Source organism: Pristiophorus japonicus, chromosome 10, assembly GCF_044704955.1.
Source record: "Pristiophorus japonicus isolate sPriJap1 chromosome 10, sPriJap1.hap1, whole genome shotgun sequence".
NCBI classification, from domain to species: domain Eukaryota; kingdom Metazoa; phylum Chordata; class Chondrichthyes; family Pristiophoridae; genus Pristiophorus; species Pristiophorus japonicus.
In genome coordinates, this window is record NC_091986.1 from 221,822,058 (window position 1) to 221,846,731 (window position 24,674).

Sequence of the window (24,674 nt, forward strand, 5' to 3'; positions counted from 1 at the left end):
TCACTCTGCGCTCATCACAACTCAAGGTGGGTGACGGAAAACGGACAGAAGGAAGTCAGAGCCACAAGTTAGAATTTACCCAGATTATCGCGATTCACGGCACTCCTGCAGCTGTTACCTCCTCACATGCTGTTCGTATTAATTCTCGGGGCGTGGTGTTCCTGGCAAGGCCGGCATTTATTGCCCGTTGCTGGGGCAGAGAATTCCACAGACTTATGACCCTCAGAGAGAAGAAATTCCTCCTCATCTCAGTTTTAAATCGACGATCCCATATTCTGAAACAATGCTCCCTAGTTCTAGATTGCCCCACGAGGGGAAACATCCTCTCTGCATCTACCCTGTCAAGCCCCCTCAGAATCTTACAGATCACCTCACATAACGTAAGAAATAGGAGCAGGAGTCGGCCATTCGGCCCCTCGAGCCTGCTCCGCCATTTCAATACGATCATGGCTGATCCGATCATGGACTCAACCCCACTTCCCTGCCCACTCCCCATATCCCTTTACTCCCTTATCACTAAAACATCTGTCTATCTCTGCCTTAAATATATTCAATATCCCAGCCTCCACAGCTCTCTGAGAATTCCACAGATTTACAACCCTCAGAGAGAAGACATTTCTCATTCTTCTGAACTCCAATGAGTAGAGGCCCAACCCGCTCAACCTTTCTTCATAAGTCAACCCCCTCATCCCCGGAATCAACCTCGTGAACCTTCTCTGAACTGCCTCCAATGCAAGTATATCCTTCCTTAAATACGGAGACCAAAACTGTACGCAGTACTCCAGGTGTGGCCTCACCAATACCCTGTATAGCTGTAGCAAGACTTCCCTGCTTTTATACTCTATCCCCCTTGCAATAAAGGCCAACATTCCATTTGCCTTCCTGATCACTTGCTGTACTGCATATTAACTTTTTGTATTTCATGTACAGGCACCCCCAGAGAAGGTAGTCGGGGGTCATGGTACAGAAAACTGCAGTGCAAACCTGCCTTAGCAGCTTTCCGCAGATTATACCATCGGCCTTGTAAGACCTGGCCCTCATAAAGCATAACATGTTTACCAAGAGCCGAGGGTTGGGGAGTGGGTTATCCTGACTGGGGCGGGTTCCTCCGCATTCTCACCTCTCCTGCAGGTCGTGTAGGCTCTGCTCCGCTTTCTGAAGCCCCTCCAGGTCCTTCATCATTTTCTTCATGTGCTCCTTGGAGTAACGGTTCTGGATGTAGGCAAACCAGCAGCCGCCCACACCGATCACTATGGAAACCACCAGCATGAAATCCTTCAGGTGGTTGTGGCGGGTCACTGCACATCGGGGACAAAGGGATCATATATGGAAATCAGAATAAATGCACACAGTGACATCATCGTACAGCACCATCAAATGCAGAGTAAAGCTCCCTCTACACTGTCCCATCAAACACTCCCAGGGCAGGTACAGCACGGGGTTAGATACAGAGTAAAGCTCCCTCTACACTGTCCCATCAAACACTCCCAGGGCAGGTACAGGGGGTTAGATACAGAGTAAAGCTCCCTCTACACTGTCCCATCAAACACTCCCGGGGCAGGTACAGCATGGGGTTAGATACAGAGTAAAGCTCCCTCTACACTGTCCCATCAAACACTCCCAGGGCAGGTACAGCACGGGGTTAGATACAGAGTAAAGCTCCCTCTACACTGTCCCATCAAACACTCCCAGGGCAGGTACAGCATGGGGTTAGATACAGAGTAAAGCTCCCTCTACACTGTCCCATCAAACACTCCCAGGGCAGGTACAGCAGGGGTTAGATACAGAGTAAAGCTCCCTCTACACTGTCCCATCAAACACTCCCGGGGCAGGTACAGCACGGGGTTAGATACAGAGTAAAGCTCCCTCTACACTGTCCCATCAAACACTCCCGGGGCAGGTACAGCATGGGGTTAGATACAGAGTAAAGCTCCCTCTACACTGTCCCATCAAACACTCCCAGGGCAGGTACAGCACGGGGTTAGATACAGAGTAAAGCTCCCTCTACACTGTCCCATCAAACACTCCCAGGGCAGGTACAGCACGGGGTTAGATACAGAGTAAAGCTCCCTCTACACTGTCCCATCAAACACTCCCAGGGCAGGTACAGCAGGGGTTAGATACAGAGTAAAGCTCCCTCTACACTGTCCCATCAAACACTCCCGGGGCAGGTACAGCACGGAGTTAGATACAGAGTAAAGCTCCCTCTACACTGTCCCATCAAACACTCCCAGGGCAGGTACAGCCTGGCGTTAGATAGAGAGTAAAGCTCCCTCTACACTGCCCCATCAAACACTCCCAGGGCAGGTACAGCACGGGGTTAGATACAGAGTAAAGCTCCCTCTACACTGTCCCCATCAAACACTCCCAGGGCAGGTACAGGGGGTTAGATACAGAGTAAAGCTCCCTCTACACTGTCCCATCAAACACTCCCAGGGCAGGTACAGCACGGGGTTAGATACAGAGTAAAGCTCCCTCTACACTGTCCCATCAAACACTCCCAGGGCAGGTACAGCATGGCTGATCTCTGGAGCGCAGTGTATTCGTGGTGTGTTCAGAGCTATTGTTTGGGCGCTGTGTCAGTGTAGAGGGATCTTTACTCTGTATCTAACCCATGCTCAGTGAGACTGACAATGTTTGGGGCATTGTTGTGCTGTGAGCCCGTGGATTCTGAGTGCCCCAAACTCACTCACTCCACTGATGCGTTTAAAGTGCTTCGTATTTATACTCACTGCAGGGCTGCATGTACAGGGTTCAGTGAACAGTCAATACCATCGCTCAATACAGCCTTATATTGGGCCGCAATATAAAACAGTCACCAATAAATCTAATGGGGAATTCAGGAGAAACTTCTTTACCCAGAGAGCGGTGAGAATGTGGAACTCGCTGCCACAGGGAGTGGTTGAGGTGAATAGTATCGATGTATTTAAGGGGAGGCTGGATAAACACATGGGGGAGAAGAGAATAGAGGGATATGGTGATGGGGTGAGATGGAGAGGGTGGGAGGGGGCTGGTGTGGAGTGGTGGGGCCCAATGGCCTGTTCCTGGCTGGACATTCCGTGTTAGACTGTGTAATGTAATATTGTCTCTCAACACTGTCCTCGGCTCATATGGTGTCTCCAGTCCCAAGGTAACTGAATAGGTTCGGAAACGGAACAACTCCTTTTTACAATGAAACATTACCAAGTAAGTTACACTCCCACGTGAGGAACTGAATCAGATGCCTACAGCCCGGGGGCGGTGTGTGTCGGGGTTCGGGGGGGCGATGTGGGGTGGGGGTTGGGAGGGCGGTGTGGATTGGGGGTCAGGGGGGCAGTGTGGAACGGGGGGAGGGGGGGTGTGGAACGGCGGGAGGGGGGGTGTGGAGCGGGGGGGAGGAGCGGGGGGGTGGAACGGGGGGAGGGGGGGTGTGGAGCGGGGGGTGTGGAGGGGGGAGGGGGTGTGGAGCGGGGGAGGGGGGTCTGGAGCGGGGGGAGGGGGTGTGGAGTGGGGGGAGGGGGTGTGGAGCGGGGGGAGGGGGTGTGGAGGCGGGGGAGGGGGTGTAGAGCGGGGGAGGGGGGGTGTGGAGCGGGGGAGGTGGGGTGTGGAGCGGGGGAGGTGGGGTGTGGAGCGGGGGAGATGGGGGTTGTGCAGTGGGGGGAGGGGGTGTGTGGAATGGGGGGAGGGGGGTGTGGAATGGGGGGAGGGGATGTGGAATGGGGGGAGGGGGGTGTGGAATGGGGGGAGGGGGGTGTGGAATGGGGGGAGGGGGGTATGGAATGGGGGGAGGGGGGTATGGAATGGGGGGAGGGGATGTGGAATGGGGGGAGGGGGGTGTGGAATGGGGGGAGGGGGGTGTGGAATGGGGGAGGGGGGTGTGTGGAATGGGGGGAGGGGTGTGTGGAATGGGGGGAGGGGGGTGTGGAATGGGGGGAGGGGGGTGTGGAATGGGGGGAGGGGATGTGGAATGGGGGGAGGGTGGTGTGGAATGGGGGGAGGGGGGTGTGGAATGGGGGAGGGGGGTGTGGAGCGGGGGGGAGGGGGGTGTGGAATGGGGGAGGGGGGTGTGGAATGGGGGAGGGGGGTGTGGAATGGGGGGAGGGGGGTGTGGAATGGGGGAGGGGGGTGTGGAGCGGGGGGTGGTGGAGCGGGGGGGCTGGTGTGGAGTGGGGGAGGGGGTGTGTGGAATGGGGGGAGGGGGGTGGAGCGGGGGGAGGGGGGTGTGGAGCGGGGGGAGGGGGGTGTGGAATGGGGGGTGGTGGAGCGGGGGGGTGGAGTGGAGTGGGGGAGGGGGGGTGGAGTGGGTGAGGGGGGTGTGGAATGGGGGGAGGGGGGTGTGGAGCGGGGGGGAGAGGGGGTGTGGAGTGGGGGGAGGGGGGGTGTGGAATGGGGGGAGGGGGGTGTGGAGCGGGGGGGAGAGGGGGTGTGGGAGTGGGGGGAGGGGGTGTGAATGGGGGAGGCAGGTGTGAAATGGGGGGAGCGGGGATGTGGAATGGGGGGAGGGGGTGTGGAGCGGGGGGGAGAGGGGGTGTGGAGTGGGGGGAGGGGGGGTGTGGAATGGGGGGAGGGGGGGTGTGGAAGGGGGAGGGGGGTGTGGAGTGGGGGGGGTGTGGAGTGGGGAGAGGGGGGTGTGGAATGGGGGGAGGTGGGTGTGGAGTGGGGGGGGGTGTGTGGAGTGGGGTGTGGAATGGGGGGAGGGGGGTGTGGAGTGGGGGGGGGGTGTGGAATGGGGGGAGGGGGTGTGGAATGGGGGAGGGGGGCTGTGGAATGGGGGGAGGGGGGTGTGGAATGGGGGGAGGGGGGGTGTGGAATGGGGGGAGGGGGGGTGTAGAGTGGGGGGAGGGGGGTGTGGAATGGGGGAGGGGGGTGTGGAATGGGGGGAGTAGGGGTGTAGAGTGGGGAGAGGGGGGGGTGTGGAATGGGGGGAGGGGGGGTGTGGAATGGGGGGAGGGGGGTGTAGAGTGGGGGGGGGGGGTGTGGAATGGGGGGAGGGGGGTGTGGAATGGGGGGAGGGGGGTGTAGAGTGGGGGAGGGGGGTGTGGAATGGGGGAGGGGGTGTGGAGTGGGGAGGGGGGGTGTGGAAGGGGGGAGGGGGGGTGTGGAATGGGGGGAGGGGGTGTGTGGAATGGGGGAGGGGTGTAGAGTGGGGGGAGGGGGGTGTTGGAATGGGGGGAGGGGGGGTGTGGAATGGGGGGAGTAGGGGTGTAGAGTGGGGGAGGGGGGGTGTGGAGTGGGGGGAGGGGGGGTGTAGAGTGGGGGGAGGGGGTGTGGAATGGGGGCGTGGTGATAGTCCGGTTTTGTGTGTGGTGTGGGGAGGGTGGGTGGAGTGGGTGAGGGGGGAGTGGAATGGGGGGAGGGGGGTGTGGAATGGGGGGAGGGGGGTGTGGAATGGGGGAGGGGGTGTGGAGTGGGGGGAGGGGGTGTGGGAATGGGGAGGAGGGTGTGAAATGGGGGGAGCGGGGTGGGAATGGGGGGAGGGGGGTGTGGAGTGGGGGAGGGGGGTGTGGAATGGGGGGAGGGGGGGTGTGGAGTGGGGGAGGGGGGTGTGGGAATGGGGGAGGGGGGTGTGGAATGGGGGGAGGGGGGTTGGAGCGGGGGGGGGAGGGGGGTGTGGAGTGGGGGAGGGGGGTGTGGAATGGGGGGAGGGGGGTGTGGGAGCGGGGGGGAGAGGGGGTGTGGAGTGGGGGGAGGGGGGGTGTGGAATGGGGGGAGGGGGGTGTGGGAGCGGGGGGGAGAGGGGTGTGGAGTGGGGGGGAAGGGGTGTGGAATGGGGAGGAGGGTGTGAAATGGGGGGAGCGGGATGTGGAATGGGGGGGAGGGGGGTGTGGAATGGAAGGGGGAGGGGGTGTGGGCGGGGGGGAGAGGGGGTGTGGAGTGGGGGGAGGGGGGGTTGTGGAATGGGGGGAGGGGGGGGTGTGGAATGGGGGAGGGGGGGGTGAGTGGGGGGGGTGTGGAGTGGGGAGAGGGGGGTGTGGAATGGGGGGAGGGGGTGTGGAGTGGGGGGGGGTGTGTGGAGTGGGGTGTGGAATGGGGGGAGGGGGTGTGGAGTGGGGGGGGTGTGGAATGGGGGAGGGGGGTGTGGAATGGGGAGGGGGCTGTGGAATGGGGGGAGGGGGGTGTGGAATGGGGGGAGGGGGGGGTGTGGAATGGGGGGAGGGGGGGTGTAGAGTGGGGGGAGGGGGGGTGTAGAGTGGGGGGAGGGGGGTGTGGAATGGGGGGAGGGGGGTGTGGAATGGGGGAGACGGGGAGGGTGTAGAGTGGGGAGAGGGGGGGGGTGTGGAATGGGGGGAGGGGGGGTGTGGAATGGGGGGAGGGGGGTGTAGAGTGGGGGGAGGGGGGTGTGGAATGGGGGGAGGGGCTTTTGTAGAGTGGGGGGAGGGGGGTGTGGAATGGGGAGGGGGGTGTGGAGTGGGGGGAGGTTGTTTTTTATGGAGTTGAGTTGGTGATTGGAATGGGGGGAGGGGGGGTGTAGAGTGGGGGGAGGGGGGTGTGGAATGGGGGGTGGTGGAGCGGGGGGGGGTGTGGAGTGGGGGAGGGTGGGGTGGAGTGGGTGAGGGGGGTGTAGAGTGGGGGGAGGGGGGTGTGGAATGGGGGGAGTGAGGGGTAGAGTGGGGGGAGGGGGGTGTGGAATGGGGAGGGGGGTGTGGAGTGGGGGGAGGGGGGTGTGGAATGGGGATGGGGGGTGTGGAATGGGGGGAGGGGGGGTGGAGTGGGGGGAGGGGGGTGTGGAATGGGGGAGGGGGGTGTGGAGTGGGGGAGGGGGGTGTGGAATGGGGGAGGGGGTGTGGAATGGGGGGAGGGGGGTTTGGAGCGGGGGGGGGAGAGGGGGGTGTGGAGTGGGGGAGGGGGTGTGGAATGGGGGGAGGGGGGTTTGGAGCGGGGGGGGGAGGGGGTGTGGAGCGGGGGGGGAGAGGGGGTGTGGAGTGGGGGAGGGGGGTGTGTGGAATGGGGGGAGGGGGGTGTGGAATGGGGGAGGGGGGTTTGGAGCGGGGGGGAGAGGGGGGTGTGGAGTGGGGGAGGGGGGTGTGGAATGGGGGAGGGGGGTGTGGAGCGGGGGGGGAGAGGGGTGTGGAGTGGGGGAGGGGGGTGTGGATGTGGGGGGAGGGGGGTGTGGAATGGGGGGAGGGGGGGTGTGGAATGGGGGGAGTAGGGGTGTAGAGTGGGGGGAGGGGGGGTGTAGAGTGGGGGGAGGGGGGGTGTAGAGTGGGGAGAGGGGGTGTGTGGAATGGGGAGAGGGGGGGTGTGGAATGGGGGGAGTAGGGGTGTAGAGTGGGGGGAGGGGGGGTGTAGAGTGGGGGGAGGGGGGTGTAGAGTGGGGGGAGGGGGGGTGTAGAGTGGGGGGAGGGGGTGTGTGGAATGGGGGGAGGGGGGCTGTGGAGTGGGGGGAGGGGGGGTGTAGAGTGGGGAGAGAGGGGGTGTGGAGTGGGGGGAGGGGGGGGGTGGAATGGGGGGAGTAGGGGTGTAGAGTGGGGGGAGGGGGGGTGTAGAGTGGGGGGAGGGGGTGTGTGGAATGGGGGGAGGGGGGCTGTGGAGTGGGGGGAGGGGGGGTGTGGAATGGGGGAGGGGGGTTGTGGAGCGGGGGGAGGGGGGTGTGGAGTGGGGGGAGGGGGGGTGTGGAATGGGGGGAGGGGGGTGTGGAGTGGGGGTGGTGTGGAGCAGGGGGGGCAGTGTGGAGCGGGGAGGATCAGGGGGCAATGATGGACAAGTAGAAGTGACCTCCCTCGCGCCTGCTCTCTCTCCCTGCTCCTATGGCCTTCCGTGCCACCAGTCAATGGAAACATTAAACAGCTGGTATATGGCCGAGATTAAACTTAGATTATCACTTCATATTTTCAAAGCTGCAGTGAGATAAAACTTTGTATTTTTAGCTCCCGGGCTGGTATTTCTAGAAAGCTGACGTCTGTGCTTTGAAGTTTTCCAACACAACCTTCAGTACAACTCGCTCTGAGCATCCATGACACGTTTAACCAACCCTCCACCGAAACAGGCGGCCAAAAGACCAACCAGGGTCTGGTAACGCTGTGGCCATCACGCCCAGCCTCCAAACCCTTTCTCTGCCTCCAATCAATTCCTACTCTGATCCCTGCTCCTCTGGTTCGACCTGCAAACACACCGCCCCCTCTCTGTATCAGCACTGTGCTGAGACCAAGACCCATCGCCACCGCCTCCTGCATTCTCTCGGCCTTTCCCGGGATTCCACACTGTGCAACTCCTCACCTCTGGACCAGCACTACAACAACAACAACCTGCATTTATAAAGCGCCTTTAACATAGTCATTGGGCCTCTACTCATTGGAATTCAGAAGAATGAGAGGTGATTTTATCGAAACATATAAGATTATGAGGGGGCTTGACAAGGTGGATGCAGAGAGGATGTTTCCACTGATGGGGGAGACTAGAACTAGGGGGCATGGTCTTAGAATAAGGGGCCGCCCATTTAAAACTGAGATGAGGAGGAATTTCTTCTCTCAAGAGGTTTGTAAATCTGTGGAATTCACTGCCTCAGAGAGCTGTGGAAGCTGGGACATTAAATAAATTTAAGACAGAGATAGACAGTTTCTTAACCGATAAGGGAATAAGGGGTTATGGGGAGCGAGCGGGGAAGTGGAGCTGAGTCCATGATCAGATCAGCCATGATCGTATTAAATGGCGGAGCAGGCTCGAGGGGCCCTATGGCCTACTCCTGCTCCTATTTCTTATGTTCTTATAGGTAAGCACCAAGACTTTTCACAGGAGCGTAATTGGGCAAAACTTGACATCGAGCCAACTGAGGAGATATTAGGCCAGGAAGCTGGGTCAAAGAGGTCGGTTTTAAGGAGCATCTTGAAGGAGGAGAGAGGGGCGGAGAGGTTTAGGCAGGGAGTTTCCAGGCTGGCGTGCACATTCGTACACACACGCGCTCACACGCAGGGATTAGTGCCAGTGTGCACTGTTAATTCTATTTCAAGCATTTCCCTATCAGTCCTACTCAAATCTTCCTGGTTACATGGGATCCAATCCATGGTTCGTTCTACGGTAACGATGTTTGTCGGTATAGCTGGGTGTAACTCCACAGTGTTTGCAGAACTCTTCAGACATGTTTTATTCATTCATTCTCGGGAAGTGGGCGTGGCTGGCAAGGCTGCCATTTATTGCCCGTCCCCAGTTGCCCTGAATGGAGTGGTTTGCGGGATGTTAAAAGACATCAATGTGGGTGTGGGACTGAAATCACGGAGAGTCCCAGGCCGGGTAAGGACGGCAGGATTCCTTCCCTGAGAGACACGAGTCCGCTCGTGGGGACAGGAATGTGCAGCGCACTAAAGTTATCAAACTGTGAACAGACCTTCCCCAAACAACGGAACCTGTCCAGCTCATGAGACACAGGACAATAGAATAGAATCATAGAATCACAGATATTTACAGCACAGGAGGCCATTCGGCCCATCGTGTCCATGCCGGCCAACAAAGAACTACCCAGCCTAATCCCACTTCCCAGCTCTCGGTCCGTAGCCCTGTAGGTTACGGCACTTCAGGAGCACATCCAAGTACTGTTTAAATGTGGTGAGGGTTTCTGCCTCTACCACCCTTTCAGGCCGTGAGTTCCAGACCCACACCTCCCGCTGGGTGAAGAAATTTCCCCTCAAATCTCCTCCAAACCTCCCCCCAATTACTTTCAGTCTATGCCCCTGGTTGTTGACCCCTCTGCTAAGGGAAACAGTTCCTTCCTATCCACTGTATCCAGGCCCCTCATAATTTTATACACCTCAATCAGGTCTCCCCTCAGCCTCCTCTGTTCCAAAGTAAACAGACCCAGACTATCCAATCTTTCCTCATAGCTAAAATTCTCCAGTCCTGGCAACATCCTCGTAAATCTGTACCCTCTCCAGTGTAATCACATCTTTCCTGTAATGTGGTGACCAGAACTGCACGCAGTGCTCCAGCTGTGGCCTAACCAGTGTTTTATACAGTTCAAGCATAACCCCCCTGCTCGTGTATTCTATGCCTCGGCTAATAAAGGCAAGTATTCCGTATACCTTCTTAACCACTTCATCTACCTGGCCTGCTACCTTCAGGGATCTGTGGACCTGCACTCCAAGGTCCCCTTGTTCCTCTACACTTCTCAGTGTCCTACCATTTAATGTGTATTCCCTTGCCTTGTTAGTCCTCCCCAAATGCATTACCTCACACTTCTCCAGATTGAATTCCATTTGCCACTGTTCTGCCCACCTGACCAGTTCATTGATATCTTCCTGCAGTCTACAGCTTTCTTCTTCATTTTCAACCACACAGCCTATTTTAGTATCATCTGTAAACTTCTTAATCATACCCTCAACATTCAAATCTAAATCATTGATATATACCACAGAAAGCAAGGGACCCAGCACTGAGCCCTGTGGAACCCCACTAGATACATCCTTCCAGTCACAAAAACATCCATCAACCATTACCCTTTGCTTCCTGCCTTTGAGACAATTTTGGATCCAACTTGCCACTTTGCCCTGGATCCCATGGGCTTTTACTTTCCTGACCAGTCTGCCATGTGGGCTATCAAAAGCCTTGCTAAAGTCCATATACACTACATCATACACACTGCCCTCATCAACCCTCCTGTGTTTGACAAATGATTGGCAGCATGATCTTGGAAATAAAAGTGCATTATTGTCATGTGTTTAATGGGAATGTTTCCCATCATACTGTCCCACACACTGTGGAGAAATATATTCCGTTACCCTCCCTGTGCTGTGGGGAGTTACATCCCAAGATCAGCCATGATCTTTATTGGATGGTGCAGCAGGTTCAAGGGACCGAATAGAAACATAGACAATAGGAGCAGTAGTAGGCCATTCGGCCCCTCGAGTCTGCACCACCATTCAATATGATCATGGCTGATCCTCGATCTCAACACCATATTCCCACTTTTTCCCCATACCCCTTGATGCCTTTTGTGTCTAGAAATCTATTTATCTCCCTCTTAAATATATTCAGTGACTTGGCCTCCAGAGCCTTCTGTGGTAGAGAATTCCACAGGTTCACCACCCTCTGAGTGAAAACATTTCTCCTCATCTCGCTCCGAAATTTCCTACCCCGTATCCTGAGACTGTGACCCTTTGTTCTAGACTTCCCAGCCCCGGGGAAACACCCTCCCCGCATCCAGTCTGTCCAACCCCGTCAGAATTTTATACGTTTCAATCAGATCCCCTCTCATTCTTCTAAACTCCAGTGACCCAGTCTCTCCTCATACGACAGTCCTGCCATCCCAGGAATCAGTCTGGTGAACCTTCGCTGCACTCCCTCTATGGCAAGTATATCCTTTTTTAGGTGGCCGAGTCCTGTTCCTATTTCGAGTACATCATCCTCCCCCTGCTGTGGGAAAATGCACACTAATTTCTGCCCTTGAAATACACCCAGGGCCCAAGCCTCTGAGGCCAGGGGCAATGATGCAGGCCGTGATCCACCGTGCCCTTGGAGAGCAGTGGTCAGGGACAGGAGCACTGGATCGGGACATTGATGGCTGGCAGACAGGGACGCAGGAAGCAGGCCCAGCTGCTGCAGCAACACACACGCGCAAACATCAATAAACGGAACTCAGACGTGCATCCGAATAGTAATGAAATAGGTCTCTGATTACAGCACCCCGTGCAGCTCAGTGCCCGAGAATTCTCTTCACCTTGAAGCATGCCTTCGGCTCTGGAATCCTGAACACATGCCGGGACCGTAGACAGAACCACTCAAGTCTTCTCATGTGTAAGGAACTGGATCCTAACCATGCGTCACAGCTCAGACCTCAACAAGCAGCGATCCTCTGCGATATCTGCGAGTGATTGATTGACTGATGGAAGGAGAACCTACATGTCGAGACATGCGCTCTCTCAGGCCAGTTGTGCCCCCGGCCATGCGACGATTCCTTTCCTTCGCCGCCCGAGTACACCAAGCTTCATTACCAACCTGCAGTAGCTCAGACATGCTTCCTGTGACCCTATGCACCTTCAATCCAAGCTGCAAAAGTCTTATTTTGCGGTGCAGAGGTAAACCATACCAAAAAACCCTCCTATTTAGGAGTAACGCTTGATCGCAACATATTATGTAGACAGCATCTCCAGAACCTTGGGAAGAAACTAAAGACTCGGGTCAACTTGATGCATCATAGGCAGTCCCTTGAAACGAGGATGACTTGCTTCCATGCCAAAAAAGGATGAGTTCACAGGTGTTCCAATGAAGGACCTAATATTCCTGAACTACATCCTGAAGGGTGGAAGATGTCGATTTTTTTAACGTGTGGTGGCCGTTGCACACCACGGGCTTGGCAGGGCTAGGTCTTGGTCCAGTGGCAAGGGTTAATCAAGATGACTGGAGACGTGCTCTGCTGTCCCTGGGCCCTAGTGCACCACATATCACAGTGTGGGCTATCCGTGCTGTCCCTGAGTCCTAGTGCACCACATATCACAGTGTGGGCTATCCGTGCTGTCCCTGGGCCCTAGTGCACCACATATCACAGTGTGGGCTATCCGTGCTGTCCCTGAGTCCTAGTGCACCACATATCACAGTGTGGGCTATCCGTGCTGTCCCTGGGCCCTAGTGCACCACATATCACAGTGTGGGCTATCCGTGCTGTCCCTGGGCCCTAGTGCACCACATATCACAGTGTGGGCTATCCGTGCTGTCCCTGGGTCCTAGTGCACCACATATCACAGTGTGGGCTATCCGTGCTGTCCCTGGGCCCTAGTGTGCCACATATCACAGTGTGGGCTATCCATGCTGTCCCTGGGTCCTAGTGCACCACATATCACAGTGTGGGCTATCCGTGCTGTCGCTGGGCCCTAGTGCACCACATATCACAGTGTGGGCTATCCATGCTGTCCCTGGGTCCTAGTGCACCACATATCACAGTGTGGGCTATCCGTGCTGTCCCTGGGCCCCAGTGCACCACATATCACAGTGTGGGCTATCCGTGCTGTCCCTGGATCCTAGTGCACCACATATCGCAGTGTGGGCTATCCATGCTGTCCCTGGGTCCTAGTGTACCACATATCACAGTGTGGGCTATCCGTGCTGTCCCTGGGTCCTAGTGCACCACATATCACAGTGTGGGCTATCCGTGCTGTCCCTGGGTCCTAGTGCACCACATATCACAGTGTGGGCTATCCGTGCTGTCCCTGGGTCCTAGTGCACCACATATCGCAGTGTGGGCTATCCGTGCTGTCCCTGGGCCCTAGTGCACCACATATCACAGTGTGGGCTATCCGTGCTGTCCCTGGGTCCTAGTGCACCACATATCACAGTGTGGGCTATCCGTGCTGTCCCTGGGACCTAGTGCACCACATATCACAGTGTGGGCTATCCGTGCTGTCCCTGGGCCCTAGTGCACCACATATCACAGTGTGGGCTATCCGTGCTGTCCCTGGGTCCTAGTGCGCCACATATCGCAGTGTGGGCTATCCGTGCTGTCCCTGGGCCCTAGTGCACCACATATCACAGTGTGGGCTATCCGTGCTGTCCCTGGGTCCTAGTGCACCACATATCACAGTGTGGGCTATCCGTGCTGTCCCTGGGTCCGAGTGCACCACATATCACAGTGTGGGCTATCCGTGCTGTCCCTGGGCCCTAGTGCACCACATATCACAGTGTGGGCTATCCGTGCTGTCCCTGGGTCCTAGTGCACCACATATCACAGTGTGGGCTATCCGTGCTGTCGCTGGGCCCTAGTGCACCACATATCACAGTGTGGGCTATCCATGCTGTCCCTGGGCCCTAGTGCACCACATATCGCAGTGTGGGCTATCCGTGCTGTCCCTGAGTCCTAGTGCACCACATATCACAGTGTGGGCTATCCGTGCTGTCCCTGGGCCCTAGTGCACCACATATCACAGTGTGGGCTATCCGTGCTGTCGCTGGGCCCTAGTGCACCACATATCACAGTGTGGGCTATCCATGCTGTCGCTGGGTCCTAGTGCACCACATATCACAGTGTGGGCTATCCGTGCTGTCCCTGGGTCCTAGTGCACCACATATCACAGTGTGGGCTATCCGTGCTGTCCCTGGGTCCTAGTGCACCACATATCACAGTGTGGGCTATCCGTGCTGTCCCTGGGCCCTAGTGTGCCACATATCACAGTGTGGGCTATCCGTGCTGTCCCTGGGCCCTAGTGCACCACATATCACAGTGTGGTATATCCGTGCTGTCGCTGGGCCCTAGTGTGCCACATATCACAGTGTGGGCTATCCATGCTGCCCCTGGGTCCTAGTGCACCACATATCACAGTGTGGGCTATCCGTGCTGTCCCTGGGCCCTAGTGTGCCACATATCACAGTGTGGGCTATCCATGCTGTCCCTGGGTCCTAGTGCACCACATATCACAGTGTGGGCTATCCGTGCTGTCGCTGGGCCCTAGTGTGCCACATATCACAGTGTGGGCTATCCATGCTGTCCCTGGGTCCTAGTGCACCACATATCACAGTGTGGGCTATCCGTGCTGTCGCTGGGCCCTAGTGCACCACATATCACAGTGTGGGCTATCCATGCTGTCCCTGGGTCCTAGTGCACCACATATCACAGTGTGGGCTATCCGTGCTGTCCCTGGGCCCCAGTGCACCACATATCACAGTGTGGGCTATCCGTGCTGTCCCTGGATCCTAGTGCACCACATATCGCAGTGTGGGCTATCCGTGCTGTCCCTGGGTCCTAGTGCACCACATATCACAGTGTGGGCTATCCGTGCTGTCCCTGGGTCCTAGTGCACCACATATCACAGTGTGGGCTATCCGTGCTGTCCCTGGGTCCTAGTGCACCACATATCACAGTGTGGGCTATCCGTGCTGTCCCTGGGTCCTAGTGCACCACATATCGCAGTGTGGGCTATCCGTGCTGTCCCTGGGCCCTAGTGCACCACATATCACAGTGTGGGCTATCCGTGCTGTCCCTGGGTCCTAGTGCACCACATATCACAGTGTGGGCTATCCGTGCTGTCCCTGGGACCTAGTGCACCACATATCACAGTGTGGGCTATCCGTGCTGTCCCTGGGCCCTAGTGCACCACATATCACAGTGTGGGCTATCCGTGCTGTCCCTGGGTCCTAGTGCGCCACATATCGCAGTGTGGGCTATCCGTGCTGTCCCTGGGCCCTAGTGCACCACATATCACAGTGTGGGCTATCCGTGCTGTCCCTGGGTCCTAGTGCGCCACATATCGCAGTGTGGGCTATCCGTGCTGTCTCTGGGCCCTAGTGCACCACATATCACAGTGTGGGCTATCCGTGCTGTCCCTGGGTCCTAGTGCACCACATATCACAGTGTGGGCTATCCGTGCTGTCGCTGGGCCCTAGTGTGCCACATATCACAGTGTGGGCTATCCATGCTGTCCCTGGGTCCTAGTGCACCACATATCACAGTGTGGGCTATCCGTGCTGTTCCTGGGCCCTCGTGTGTCACATATCACAGTGTGGGCTATCCATGCTGTCCCTGGGTCCTAGTGCACCACATATCACAGTGTGGGCTATCCGTGCTGTCCCTGGGCCCTAGTGTGCCACATATCACAGTGTGGGCTATCCATGCTGTCCCTGGGTCCTAGTGCACCACATATCACAGTGTGGGCTATCCGTGCTGTCGCTGGGCCCTAGTGCACCACATATCACAGTGTGGGCTATCCGTGCTGTCCCTGGGCCCTAGTGCACCACATATCACAGTGTGGGCTATCCGTGCTGTCCCTGGGTCCTAGTGCACCACATATCACAGTGTGGGCTATCCGTGCTGTCCCTAGGTCCTAGTGCACCACATATCACAGTGTGGGCTATCCGTGCTGTCCCTGGGTCCTAGTGCACCACATATCGCAGTGTGGGCTATCCGTGCTGTCCCTGGGCCCTAGTGCACCACATATCACAGTGTGGGCTATCCATGCTGTCCCTGGGTCCTAGTGTGCCACATATCACAGTGTGGGCTATCCGTGCTGTCCCTGGGCCCTAGTGCACTACATATAACAGTGTGGGCTATCCGTGCTGTCCCTGGGTCCTAGTGTGCCACATATCGCAGTGTGGGCTATCCGTGCTGTCCCTGGGCCCTAGTGCACCACATATCACAGTGTGGGCTATCCATGCTGTCCCTGGGTCCTAGTGTGCCACATATCGCAGTGTGGGCTATCCGTGCTGTCCCTGGGTCCTAGTGCACCACATATCACAGTGTGGGCTATCCGTGCTGTCGCTGGGCCCTAGTGCACCACATATCACAGTGTGGGCTATCCATGCTGTCCCTGGGTCCTAGTGTGCCACATATCGCAGTGTGGGCTATCCGTGCTGTCCCTGGGTCCTAGTGTGCCACATATCGCAGTGTGGGCTATCCATGCTGTCCCTGGGCCCTAGTGCACCACATATCACAGTGTGGGCTATCCGTGCTGTCCCTGGGTCCTAGTGTGCCACATATCGCAGTGTGGGCTATCCATGCTGTCCCTGGGCCCTAGTGCACCACATATCACAGTGTGGGCTATCCGTGCTGTCCCTGGGTCCTAGTGTGCCACATATCGCAGTGTGGGCTATCCATGCTGTCCCTGGGCCCTAGTGCACCACATATCACAGTGTGGGATATCCATGCTGTCCCTGGGTCCTAGTGTGCCACATATCACAGTGTGGGCTATCCATGCTGTCCCTGGGCCCTAGTACACCACATATCAACTTGATGCAGAAACTCGGTGGATCCACATGGGGAGCAGACACTCAAACCCTCGGTACGGCAGCACTTGCCCTGGTGTACTCTACAGCGGGGTACTGCTCTCCGGCATGGCTATCCAGTCCACAGGTCAAATCTGCTGATGTGCAGTGAACTCTACTGTGAGAATTATCACCGGTACGCTTGTATCAATACCTTGGCTGTCCGTGCTTGCAAACATCGCATCACCACACCTGCGCCGTGAATACTCCGTCTCCAGAGAATACAACCCCTACACCAGCAAAGACCTGCCGATCCAGGCCGATTTGGACAACCGATCACCAACCCGTCTCAAATCCAGGCGGCCATTTTGGACCGACGCCGAAGCCCTTCAGCGATCTCCCCTCAGCCTCGATGACCGATGGCGAAATACTTGGAAGAACTGTGACATATGGAATGGATTCCTTATCGAGGATCCCACGGTACAACCTGAAGGATCAAACCTTCCTCGCAAACAGTGGGCAACCATCAACCGCCTCCGAACCGGTCTCGGTCAATACTGCCACCTTCTCCATAGATGGAAGATTAAAGCATCCCCGTCATGTGACTGTGGAGCTCCTAATCAGACCCTGGAGCACATCTTAGAGCACTGCCCTCAGAGAGAATTCACAGGCAGCCTTCAAGATATCCACGCTGTTACACCGGGAGCTTTGGCCTGGATATCCGACTCAGATATTGACCTCTGATTTCCTTTGCTACTACCATACTATCCATTCATTCATCCTGTCCCGTGTTGAGTCAAATGTTACCCTCGGATTGAAGCCAATTATAGCCGATTTCGAATGGGGAAGCCGCTCTAAGACGCACTCCTGGCCGGCCTCCCACATTCTACTCGGCGTAAACTAGAGGTGATCCAAAACTCGGCAGCCCGTGTCCTAACTCGCACCAAGTCCCACTCACCCATCACCCCTGTGCTCAGCGGAAACGTTACAGGGACACCCTCAGAGCCTCCCTGATAAAGTGCGACATCCCCACTGACACCTGGGAGTCCCTGACCGAAGACCGCCCTAAGTGGAGGAAGTGTATCCAGGAGGGCGCTGAGCACCTCGAGTCTCGTCGCCGAGAGCATGCAGAGGTCAGGCGTGGGCAACGGAAGGAGCGCGCGGCAAACCTGTCCCACTCCCCTTTCCCCTGGCGACTGTCTGCCCCACCTGTGACAAGAGCCTGTGGCTCTCGTATCGGACTGTTCAGCCATCAAAGAACTCACTTCAGGAGTGGAAGCAAGTCCTCCTCGATTCCGAGGGACTGCCTGTGAAGATGAAGATGCTCGCTGACTTACATTGGCTTCCGGTAAAGCAACGCCTCGATTTCAAAATTCTCATCCTTGTTTACAAAGCCCTCCATGGCCCTCGCCCCCTCCCTATCTCTGTAATCTCCTCCAGCCCCACAACCCCCCGAAATATCTGCGCTCCTCTAATTCTGGCCTCCTGACCATCCCTGATTATAATCGCTCCACCATCGGTGGCCGTGCCTTCTGCTGCCTGGGCCCCAAGCTCTGGAACTCCCTCCCTAAACCTCTCCACCTCTCTCTCCTCCTTTAAGATGCTCCTTAAAACCGACCTCTTTGACCAAGACTGCCGTAATTTCTACTTATGCGGCTCGGTGTCAAGTTTTTATTTCGTAACACTCCTGTGAAGTGCCTGGGGACGTTTCACTGCATTAAAGGCGCTATATAAATGCAAGATGTTATTGTTGAGTTCAGCAGCCACTCGGTCAGCTCCAGAGCGGTGACATTGGGACAGGACGGGACGGGAGCGACGCGGGACGTGCAGTAACCGCGCTCGCGGTCTGCACGCTGGCGAGGGGCACTGAGACACCCCGTCGCAGGGGCACTGGTGCTGAATGCTGTACTTAGCCTGCTCCTTTCAAACAGGAAATAAAGGAACTGAGTTAAAGAGACGGCAATGGTTTAAAGCGTGTGTGGGAGACAGAGCTCGGTGACGAAGGCCGGGAGAGCAAGAGAACACGAGAAATAGGAGGAGTCGGCCATTCAGCCCCTCGAGCCTGCTCCACCATTCAATAAGATCACGGCTGATCTGATCATGGACTCAATTCCACTTCCCCGCCCACTCCCCATAACTCTCGACTCCCTTATCGCTCAAAAATCTGTCTATCTCCACCTTAAATATATTCAATGATCCAGCCTCCACAGCTCTCTGGGGCGGAGAATTCCACAGATCCCCCTTGCATTAAAGGCCAACATTCATAGAAACATAGAAAATAGGTGCAGGAGTAGGCCATTCGGCCCTTTGAGCCTGCACCACAATTCAATAAGATCATGGCTGATCATTCCTTCAGTACCCCTTTCCTGCTTTCTCTCCATACCCCTTGATCCCTTTAGCCGTAAGGGCCATATCCAACTCCCTCTTGAATATATCTAACGAACTGGCATCAACTCTCTGCGGCAGGGAATTCCACAGGTTAACAACTCTGAGTGAAAAAGTTTCTCCTCATCTCAGTCCTAAATGGCCCATCCCTTATCCTCAGACTGTGATCCCTGGTTCTGGACTTCCCCAACATCGGGAACATTCTTCCTGCATCTAACCTGTCCAGTCCCGTCAGAATCTTATATGTTTCTATGAGATCCCCTCTCATCCTTCTAAACTCCAGTGAATACAGGCCCAGTCGATCCAGTCTCTCCTCATATGTCAGACCAGCCATCCCAGGAATCAGTCTGGTGAACCTTCGCTGCACTCCCTCAATAGCAAGAACGTCCTTCCTCAGATTAGGAGACCAAAACTGAACACAATATTCCAGGTGAGGCCTCAACAAGGCCCTGTACAACTGCAGTAAGACCTCCCTGCTCCTATACTCAAATCCCCTTGCTATGAAGGTCAACATACCATTTGTCTTCTTCACCGCCTGCTGTACCTGCATGCCAACTTTCAATGACTGATGTATCATGACATCCAGGTCTCGTTGCACCTCCCCTTTTCCTAATCTGCCGCCATTCAGATAATATTCTGCCTTCGTGTTTTTGCCCCCAAAGTGGATAACCTCATATTTATCCACATTATACTGCATCTGTCAAATTTTTGCCCACTCACTTAATCTATCTATATCCCTTTGCAGATTGTTTGTGTCCTCCGCACAACTTGCTTTCCCACTTATCTTTGTATCATCAGCAAATTATTACATTACACTCGGTCCTTTCATCCAAATCATTAATATAGATTGTAAATAGTTGAGGCCCCATCACCGATCCCTGTGGCACCCCACTAATCACTGTTTGCCAATCGGAAAATTACCCAATTATCCCGACTCTCTGTTTTCTGTTAGTTAGCCAATCCTCTATCCATTGTTAATATATTGCCCCCAACCCCGTGAGCTCTTATATTGTCACAGAATCATAGAAATTTACAACACGGAAGGAGGCCATTCGGCCCATCGTGTCCGAGCCGGCCGACCAAGAGCTCCCCAGCCTAATCCCACTTTCCAGCTCTCGGTCCGTAGCCCTGTAGGTTGCAGCACTTCAGGTGCACATCCAAGTACTGTTTAAATGTGGTGAGGGTTTCTGCCTCTACCACCCTTTCAGGCCGTGAGTTCCAGACCCCCACCACGCTCTGGGTGAAGAAATCTCCCCTCAAATCCCCTCTAAACCTCCCCCAATTACTTTAAATCTATGCCCCCTGGTTGTTGACCCCTCTGCCAAGGGAAACAGGGCCTTCCTATCCACTCTATCCAGGTCCCTCAGGCGGAGGAGCAGCGAGAAATCGAGGCGGAGGTGCGGTGAATGAGGGTACGGGCCCAGAAGCCGAGGGCCCAGGGGCAGCACGGGCCCAGCCCACACTGCGATGTGTGTGTGCACTGGGTCCGTGCAGCAGAGCAGGTCTCCAGTTGTCCTGGTTAACCCTTGCCACTGGACCAAGACCTGGCTCTGTCAAGCCCGTGTGGTGGCTGGTGTGCAACGGTCACCCCACGTTAAAACAATCCACACACAGGCATCTTCCACCCCCTCAATTGGAGTTCAGGACAGGAACATCGGGTCCTTCATTGAAAGATCTGTGAACTCTTGTCACCCTCGCTCGAGGGACCACCTATGATGATGAATTTTATACACCTCAATCAGGTCTCCCCTCAGCCTCCTCTGTTCCAAAGTAAACAGACCCAGACTATCCAATCTTTCCTCATAGCTAAAATTCTCCAGTCCTGGCAACATCCTTGTAAATCTCCTCTGTACCCTCTCCAGTGCGATCACATCTGTCCTGTGATGTGGTGACCAGAACTGCACGCAGTACTCCAGCTGTGGCCTGACTTGTGCAGTATCCTTTTATGTGGCACCTTATTGAACGCCTTCCGGGAATGCAAAGAGCGAGCGAGCAGTGCAGAGCGTCGTAAAAGGACATCATTAATAAATGTTCACACAGCTCACAACAAACCAAGAGATACCATGGGGATAGTTGCTCCTCCCCAACCGATGAGCAGCAATGCCACCCCATGGTCACCCATAACCACCCCCTCCTCACCCAAAGGAATAACCACGGTACGGTGGGTTTGAGGCTCGAGGGGACACATCAGCCGGGAGGTAAAGGAGAGAGAATGTGCGCTGTCACTTACACAGGGGTGGTCCGAAGAGCACAGTGTCCAGAGCCTTGAGTTGCAGCTTCTGCCGGTGGCTGCGGTCATTCACCTTCAGCAGGGAGCATGCCAGGGTGAGGTTGTTCACAGCCAATCTATCCAATCAAACACAAGGTATAAAGGTCAGAAACGGGATGGGAGCAGAAACATAGAAACATAGAAATTTACAGGGCAGGAGGAGGCCATCTCGGCCCACCGTGTCCGCGCCGGCTGACAAAGAGCCGCACGGCCCTCGCTCAGCATACCTGAAGGTTACATATAAACCTATAAACAATGGCGGACAGGCAAAGAGCACCCAGCCCAACCAGTCCGCCTCATACAACAGCGACACCCCTTATACTGAAACATTCTACACTCCACCCCAACCGGAACTATGTGATCTCCTGGGAGAGGCAAAAACCAGATAAAAACCCAGGCCAATTGGGGAAAATAAATCTGGGAAAATTCCTCTCGGAACCATCCAGACAATCGACACTACTCCAGGAGATCACCCTGGCCGTATTCGATTCCCTGCAGTACTTACCGTTATATCTGCACCAGCCAACAAAGTCATCCAGTCTAATCCCAATTACCAGCTCTAGGTCTGTAACTTTAAGTGCCCATCCAACCATCTCTTAAAAGTGGTGAGGGTTTCTGCCTCTACCACACTTCCAGGCAGCGAGTTACAGATCCCCACAACCCTCTGCGTAAAGAAGCCCCTCCTCAAATCCCCTCTGAACCTTCCACCAACCACCTTAAAATTATGCCCCTTCGTAATAGCCCCCTTCACCAATGGAAATAGGCCCTTACTATCCACTATGTCCAGGCCCCTCAATATTTTGTACACCTCAATGAGGTCTCCTCTCAACCTCCTCTGTTCCAATGAGAACAAACCCAGCCTATCCAATCTGTCCTCATAACTAAAATTCTCCATTCCAGGCAGCATCCTAATAAATCTCCTCTGCACCCTCTCTGGTGCAATCACATCCTTCCTATAATACGGTAACTAGAACTGCACGCAGTACTCCAGCTGTGGCCTAACCAAAGTATTATATGATTTAAGCATAACCTCTCTGCTCTTATATTCTATACCTCGGCCAATAAAGGCAAGCATTCCGTATGCCTTCTAACCACCTTATCCACCTGGCCTGCTACTTTCAGCGATCTGTAGACAAGCACTCCAAGGTCCCCTTGTTCATCTACATTATTAAGTGGCCTACCACTTAGGGCCCAAGTTTCCACATGATTTGCGCCTGATTTTAGGAGCAACTGGTGGAGAACGGACTACCTTAGAAATCGCAATTCTCCACATTTTTTTTCTGCAGTTCTAGTCAGGTTGAACAGTTCTACTTTGGAACAGAATTTTTTCTTCAAAAGGGGGCGTGTCCGGCCACTGAAGCCTGATTTCAAAGTTTCCACAGTGAAAACGTACTCCAAACTAACTTAGAATGGAGCAAGTGAAGATTTTTGTAGAACTTAAAAAAACCTGTTCTGCACATTAAAAAATCAGGCGCAGGTTACAAATTAGGCGTCCAGAACGAGGTGGGGGGGAAGGGAAGTCATTAAATTCTATAATAAATCCTTATTTATACTTCTACAAATATTATACAAATAAATCCAACCTGAATAAACATTTATAAGCAAAGAAAAGATTAAATAAACCATCTTCCTACCTGTGTGAAAGTGCTTCAGGCAGGCCTTTCGGGACCGAAGGCTGAACAGGCCGGCCCGAGACTTCGGGCAGGGCCCGTCCCCAGCACCAGATTTACAGGTAGGTGGCGTTGGGTTGGGTCGGGGAGTTCCGGTTAGGGTCGGGGGAGAGGGAGAGGGAGAGGAAGAGAGAGAGAGAGAGAAAGAGAGGGAGGGAGGGAGGGGGAGAGAGGGAGAGAGGGAGGGAGAAGGTCAGGTCGGATCCAGTCCGGGAGCGGGAGTCGGGTCGGATCGGGGGGCGGGAGCGCGGGTTGGGTCCAGTCGGGGGGGCGGGGAGCGGGAACAGGAGCGTGGGTCGGGTCAGGGGGGGGCCGGAGCGGGAACAGGAGCGCGGGTCGGGTCGGGGGGGGGGGGGGGGGGGAGCGGGTGTCGGGTCTGGTCAGGGGGGGGCGGGGGGAGCAGGAGCTGGCCGTGGGAGGAGCCCCAGTGAGGCCATTGGGCCAGGGCTAGGGGCTGCGTGCTTCGGGCCCCTCCCACACAGTTCGGCGCCTGGAGCTACTGCACTTGCGTGCCGACTGTGGCACGCATGTGCAGAGGTCCCGACACTGTTTTCAGCGCAGGGACCTGGCTCCGCCCCCCCCACAGCTCGTGCTGGCTGCGCCGAGGGCCAGAGGACCTGCAAGTAGGTGGAGAATACCGAGGATTTTTTTGGGCGCACTTTGTGGCGCGAAAAACGGGCGTCCAGGTCGGGACGGCGCCGTTCTAGGCGCGTGTGGCAATTTGGGCCCTTAATGTTTATACCCTTTCCTTATTAGCCCTCCCAAAGTGCATCACCTCACACTTCTCTGAATTAAATTCCATTTGCTGCTGCTCTGCCCACCTGACCAGTAGATTGATATCCTCCTGCAGCCCATGACTTTCCTCTTCATTATCAACCACACAGCCAATTTTAGTGTTGCCTACAAACTTCTTAATCATACTCCCTATATTCAAATCTAAATCATTGACACACACCACAAAAAGCAAGGGACCCAGCACTGAGCCCTGCGGAACCCCACTGGAAACATCCTTCCTGTCACAAAAACATCCATCAACCATTACCCTTTGCTTCCTACCTCCAAGCCAATTTTGGATCCAACTTGCCACTTTGCCCTGTATCCCATGGGCTTTAACCTTCATGACCAGTCTACCATGTGGGACCTTATCAAAAGCCTTGCTAAAGTCCATATATACTACATTGTACACACTACCCTCATCGACCCTCTTGGTTACCTCCTCAAAAAATTCAATCAGGTTAGTCAGACACGATCTTCCCTTAACAAATCCGTGCTGACTGTCCCTAATTAATCCTTGCCTTTCCAAATGCAGATTTATCCTGTCTTTCAGGATTGTTTCCAATAATTTTCCCACCACTGAGGTTAGGCTGACAGGCCTGTAATTACTCGGCCTATCCCTTTCTCCCTTCTTAAACAAGGGTACTACATTAGCAGTCCTCCAATCCTCCGGCACCATGCCCAGATCCAAAGAGGACTGGAAAATGATGGTCAAGGCCTCTGCTATTTCCTCTTTTACTTCGCTCAACACTGAGAGACTTGAAAAAATGTATTAATTCCCGGGATGCGGGCATCGCTGGCAAGGCCGGCATTTATTGCCCCTCTCCAGTTGCCCCGAGAAGGTGGTGGTGGGCTGCTGGGAGTGGGTTTGATACAACGGAGGGCCCACTCATGGTGGTGTGGGACTGGAGTCACATGTAGGCCCAGCCCGGGTAAGGACGGCAGGTTTCCTTCTCTAAAAAGGACATACGTGAACCTGTTGG

At 55.6% G+C, this 24,674-nt stretch overlaps 1 protein-coding gene across 12 annotated transcripts in view; it reads right to left on the reverse strand.

The window, feature by feature from the left end:
• The window catches only part of stim1b (stromal interaction molecule 1b), a 238,353-nt gene that overhangs the window by 67,226 nt on the left and 146,453 nt on the right, over positions 1-24,674 (reverse strand). For all 12 annotated transcript variants that reach the window (XR_011595711.1, XM_070892617.1, XM_070892623.1 and 9 more), the window contains 2 exons: positions 21,209-21,324; positions 1,121-1,298 (listed from right to left, as the gene is read on the reverse strand). Coding sequence is in view for 11 of the 12 variants with exons in the window: in XM_070892617.1 (XP_070748718.1) it covers positions 1,121-1,298; positions 21,209-21,324 (294 nt within the window). In the remaining variant the exon portion in view is untranslated. The remainder of the gene's footprint in view (positions 1-1,120; positions 1,299-21,208; positions 21,325-24,674) is intronic.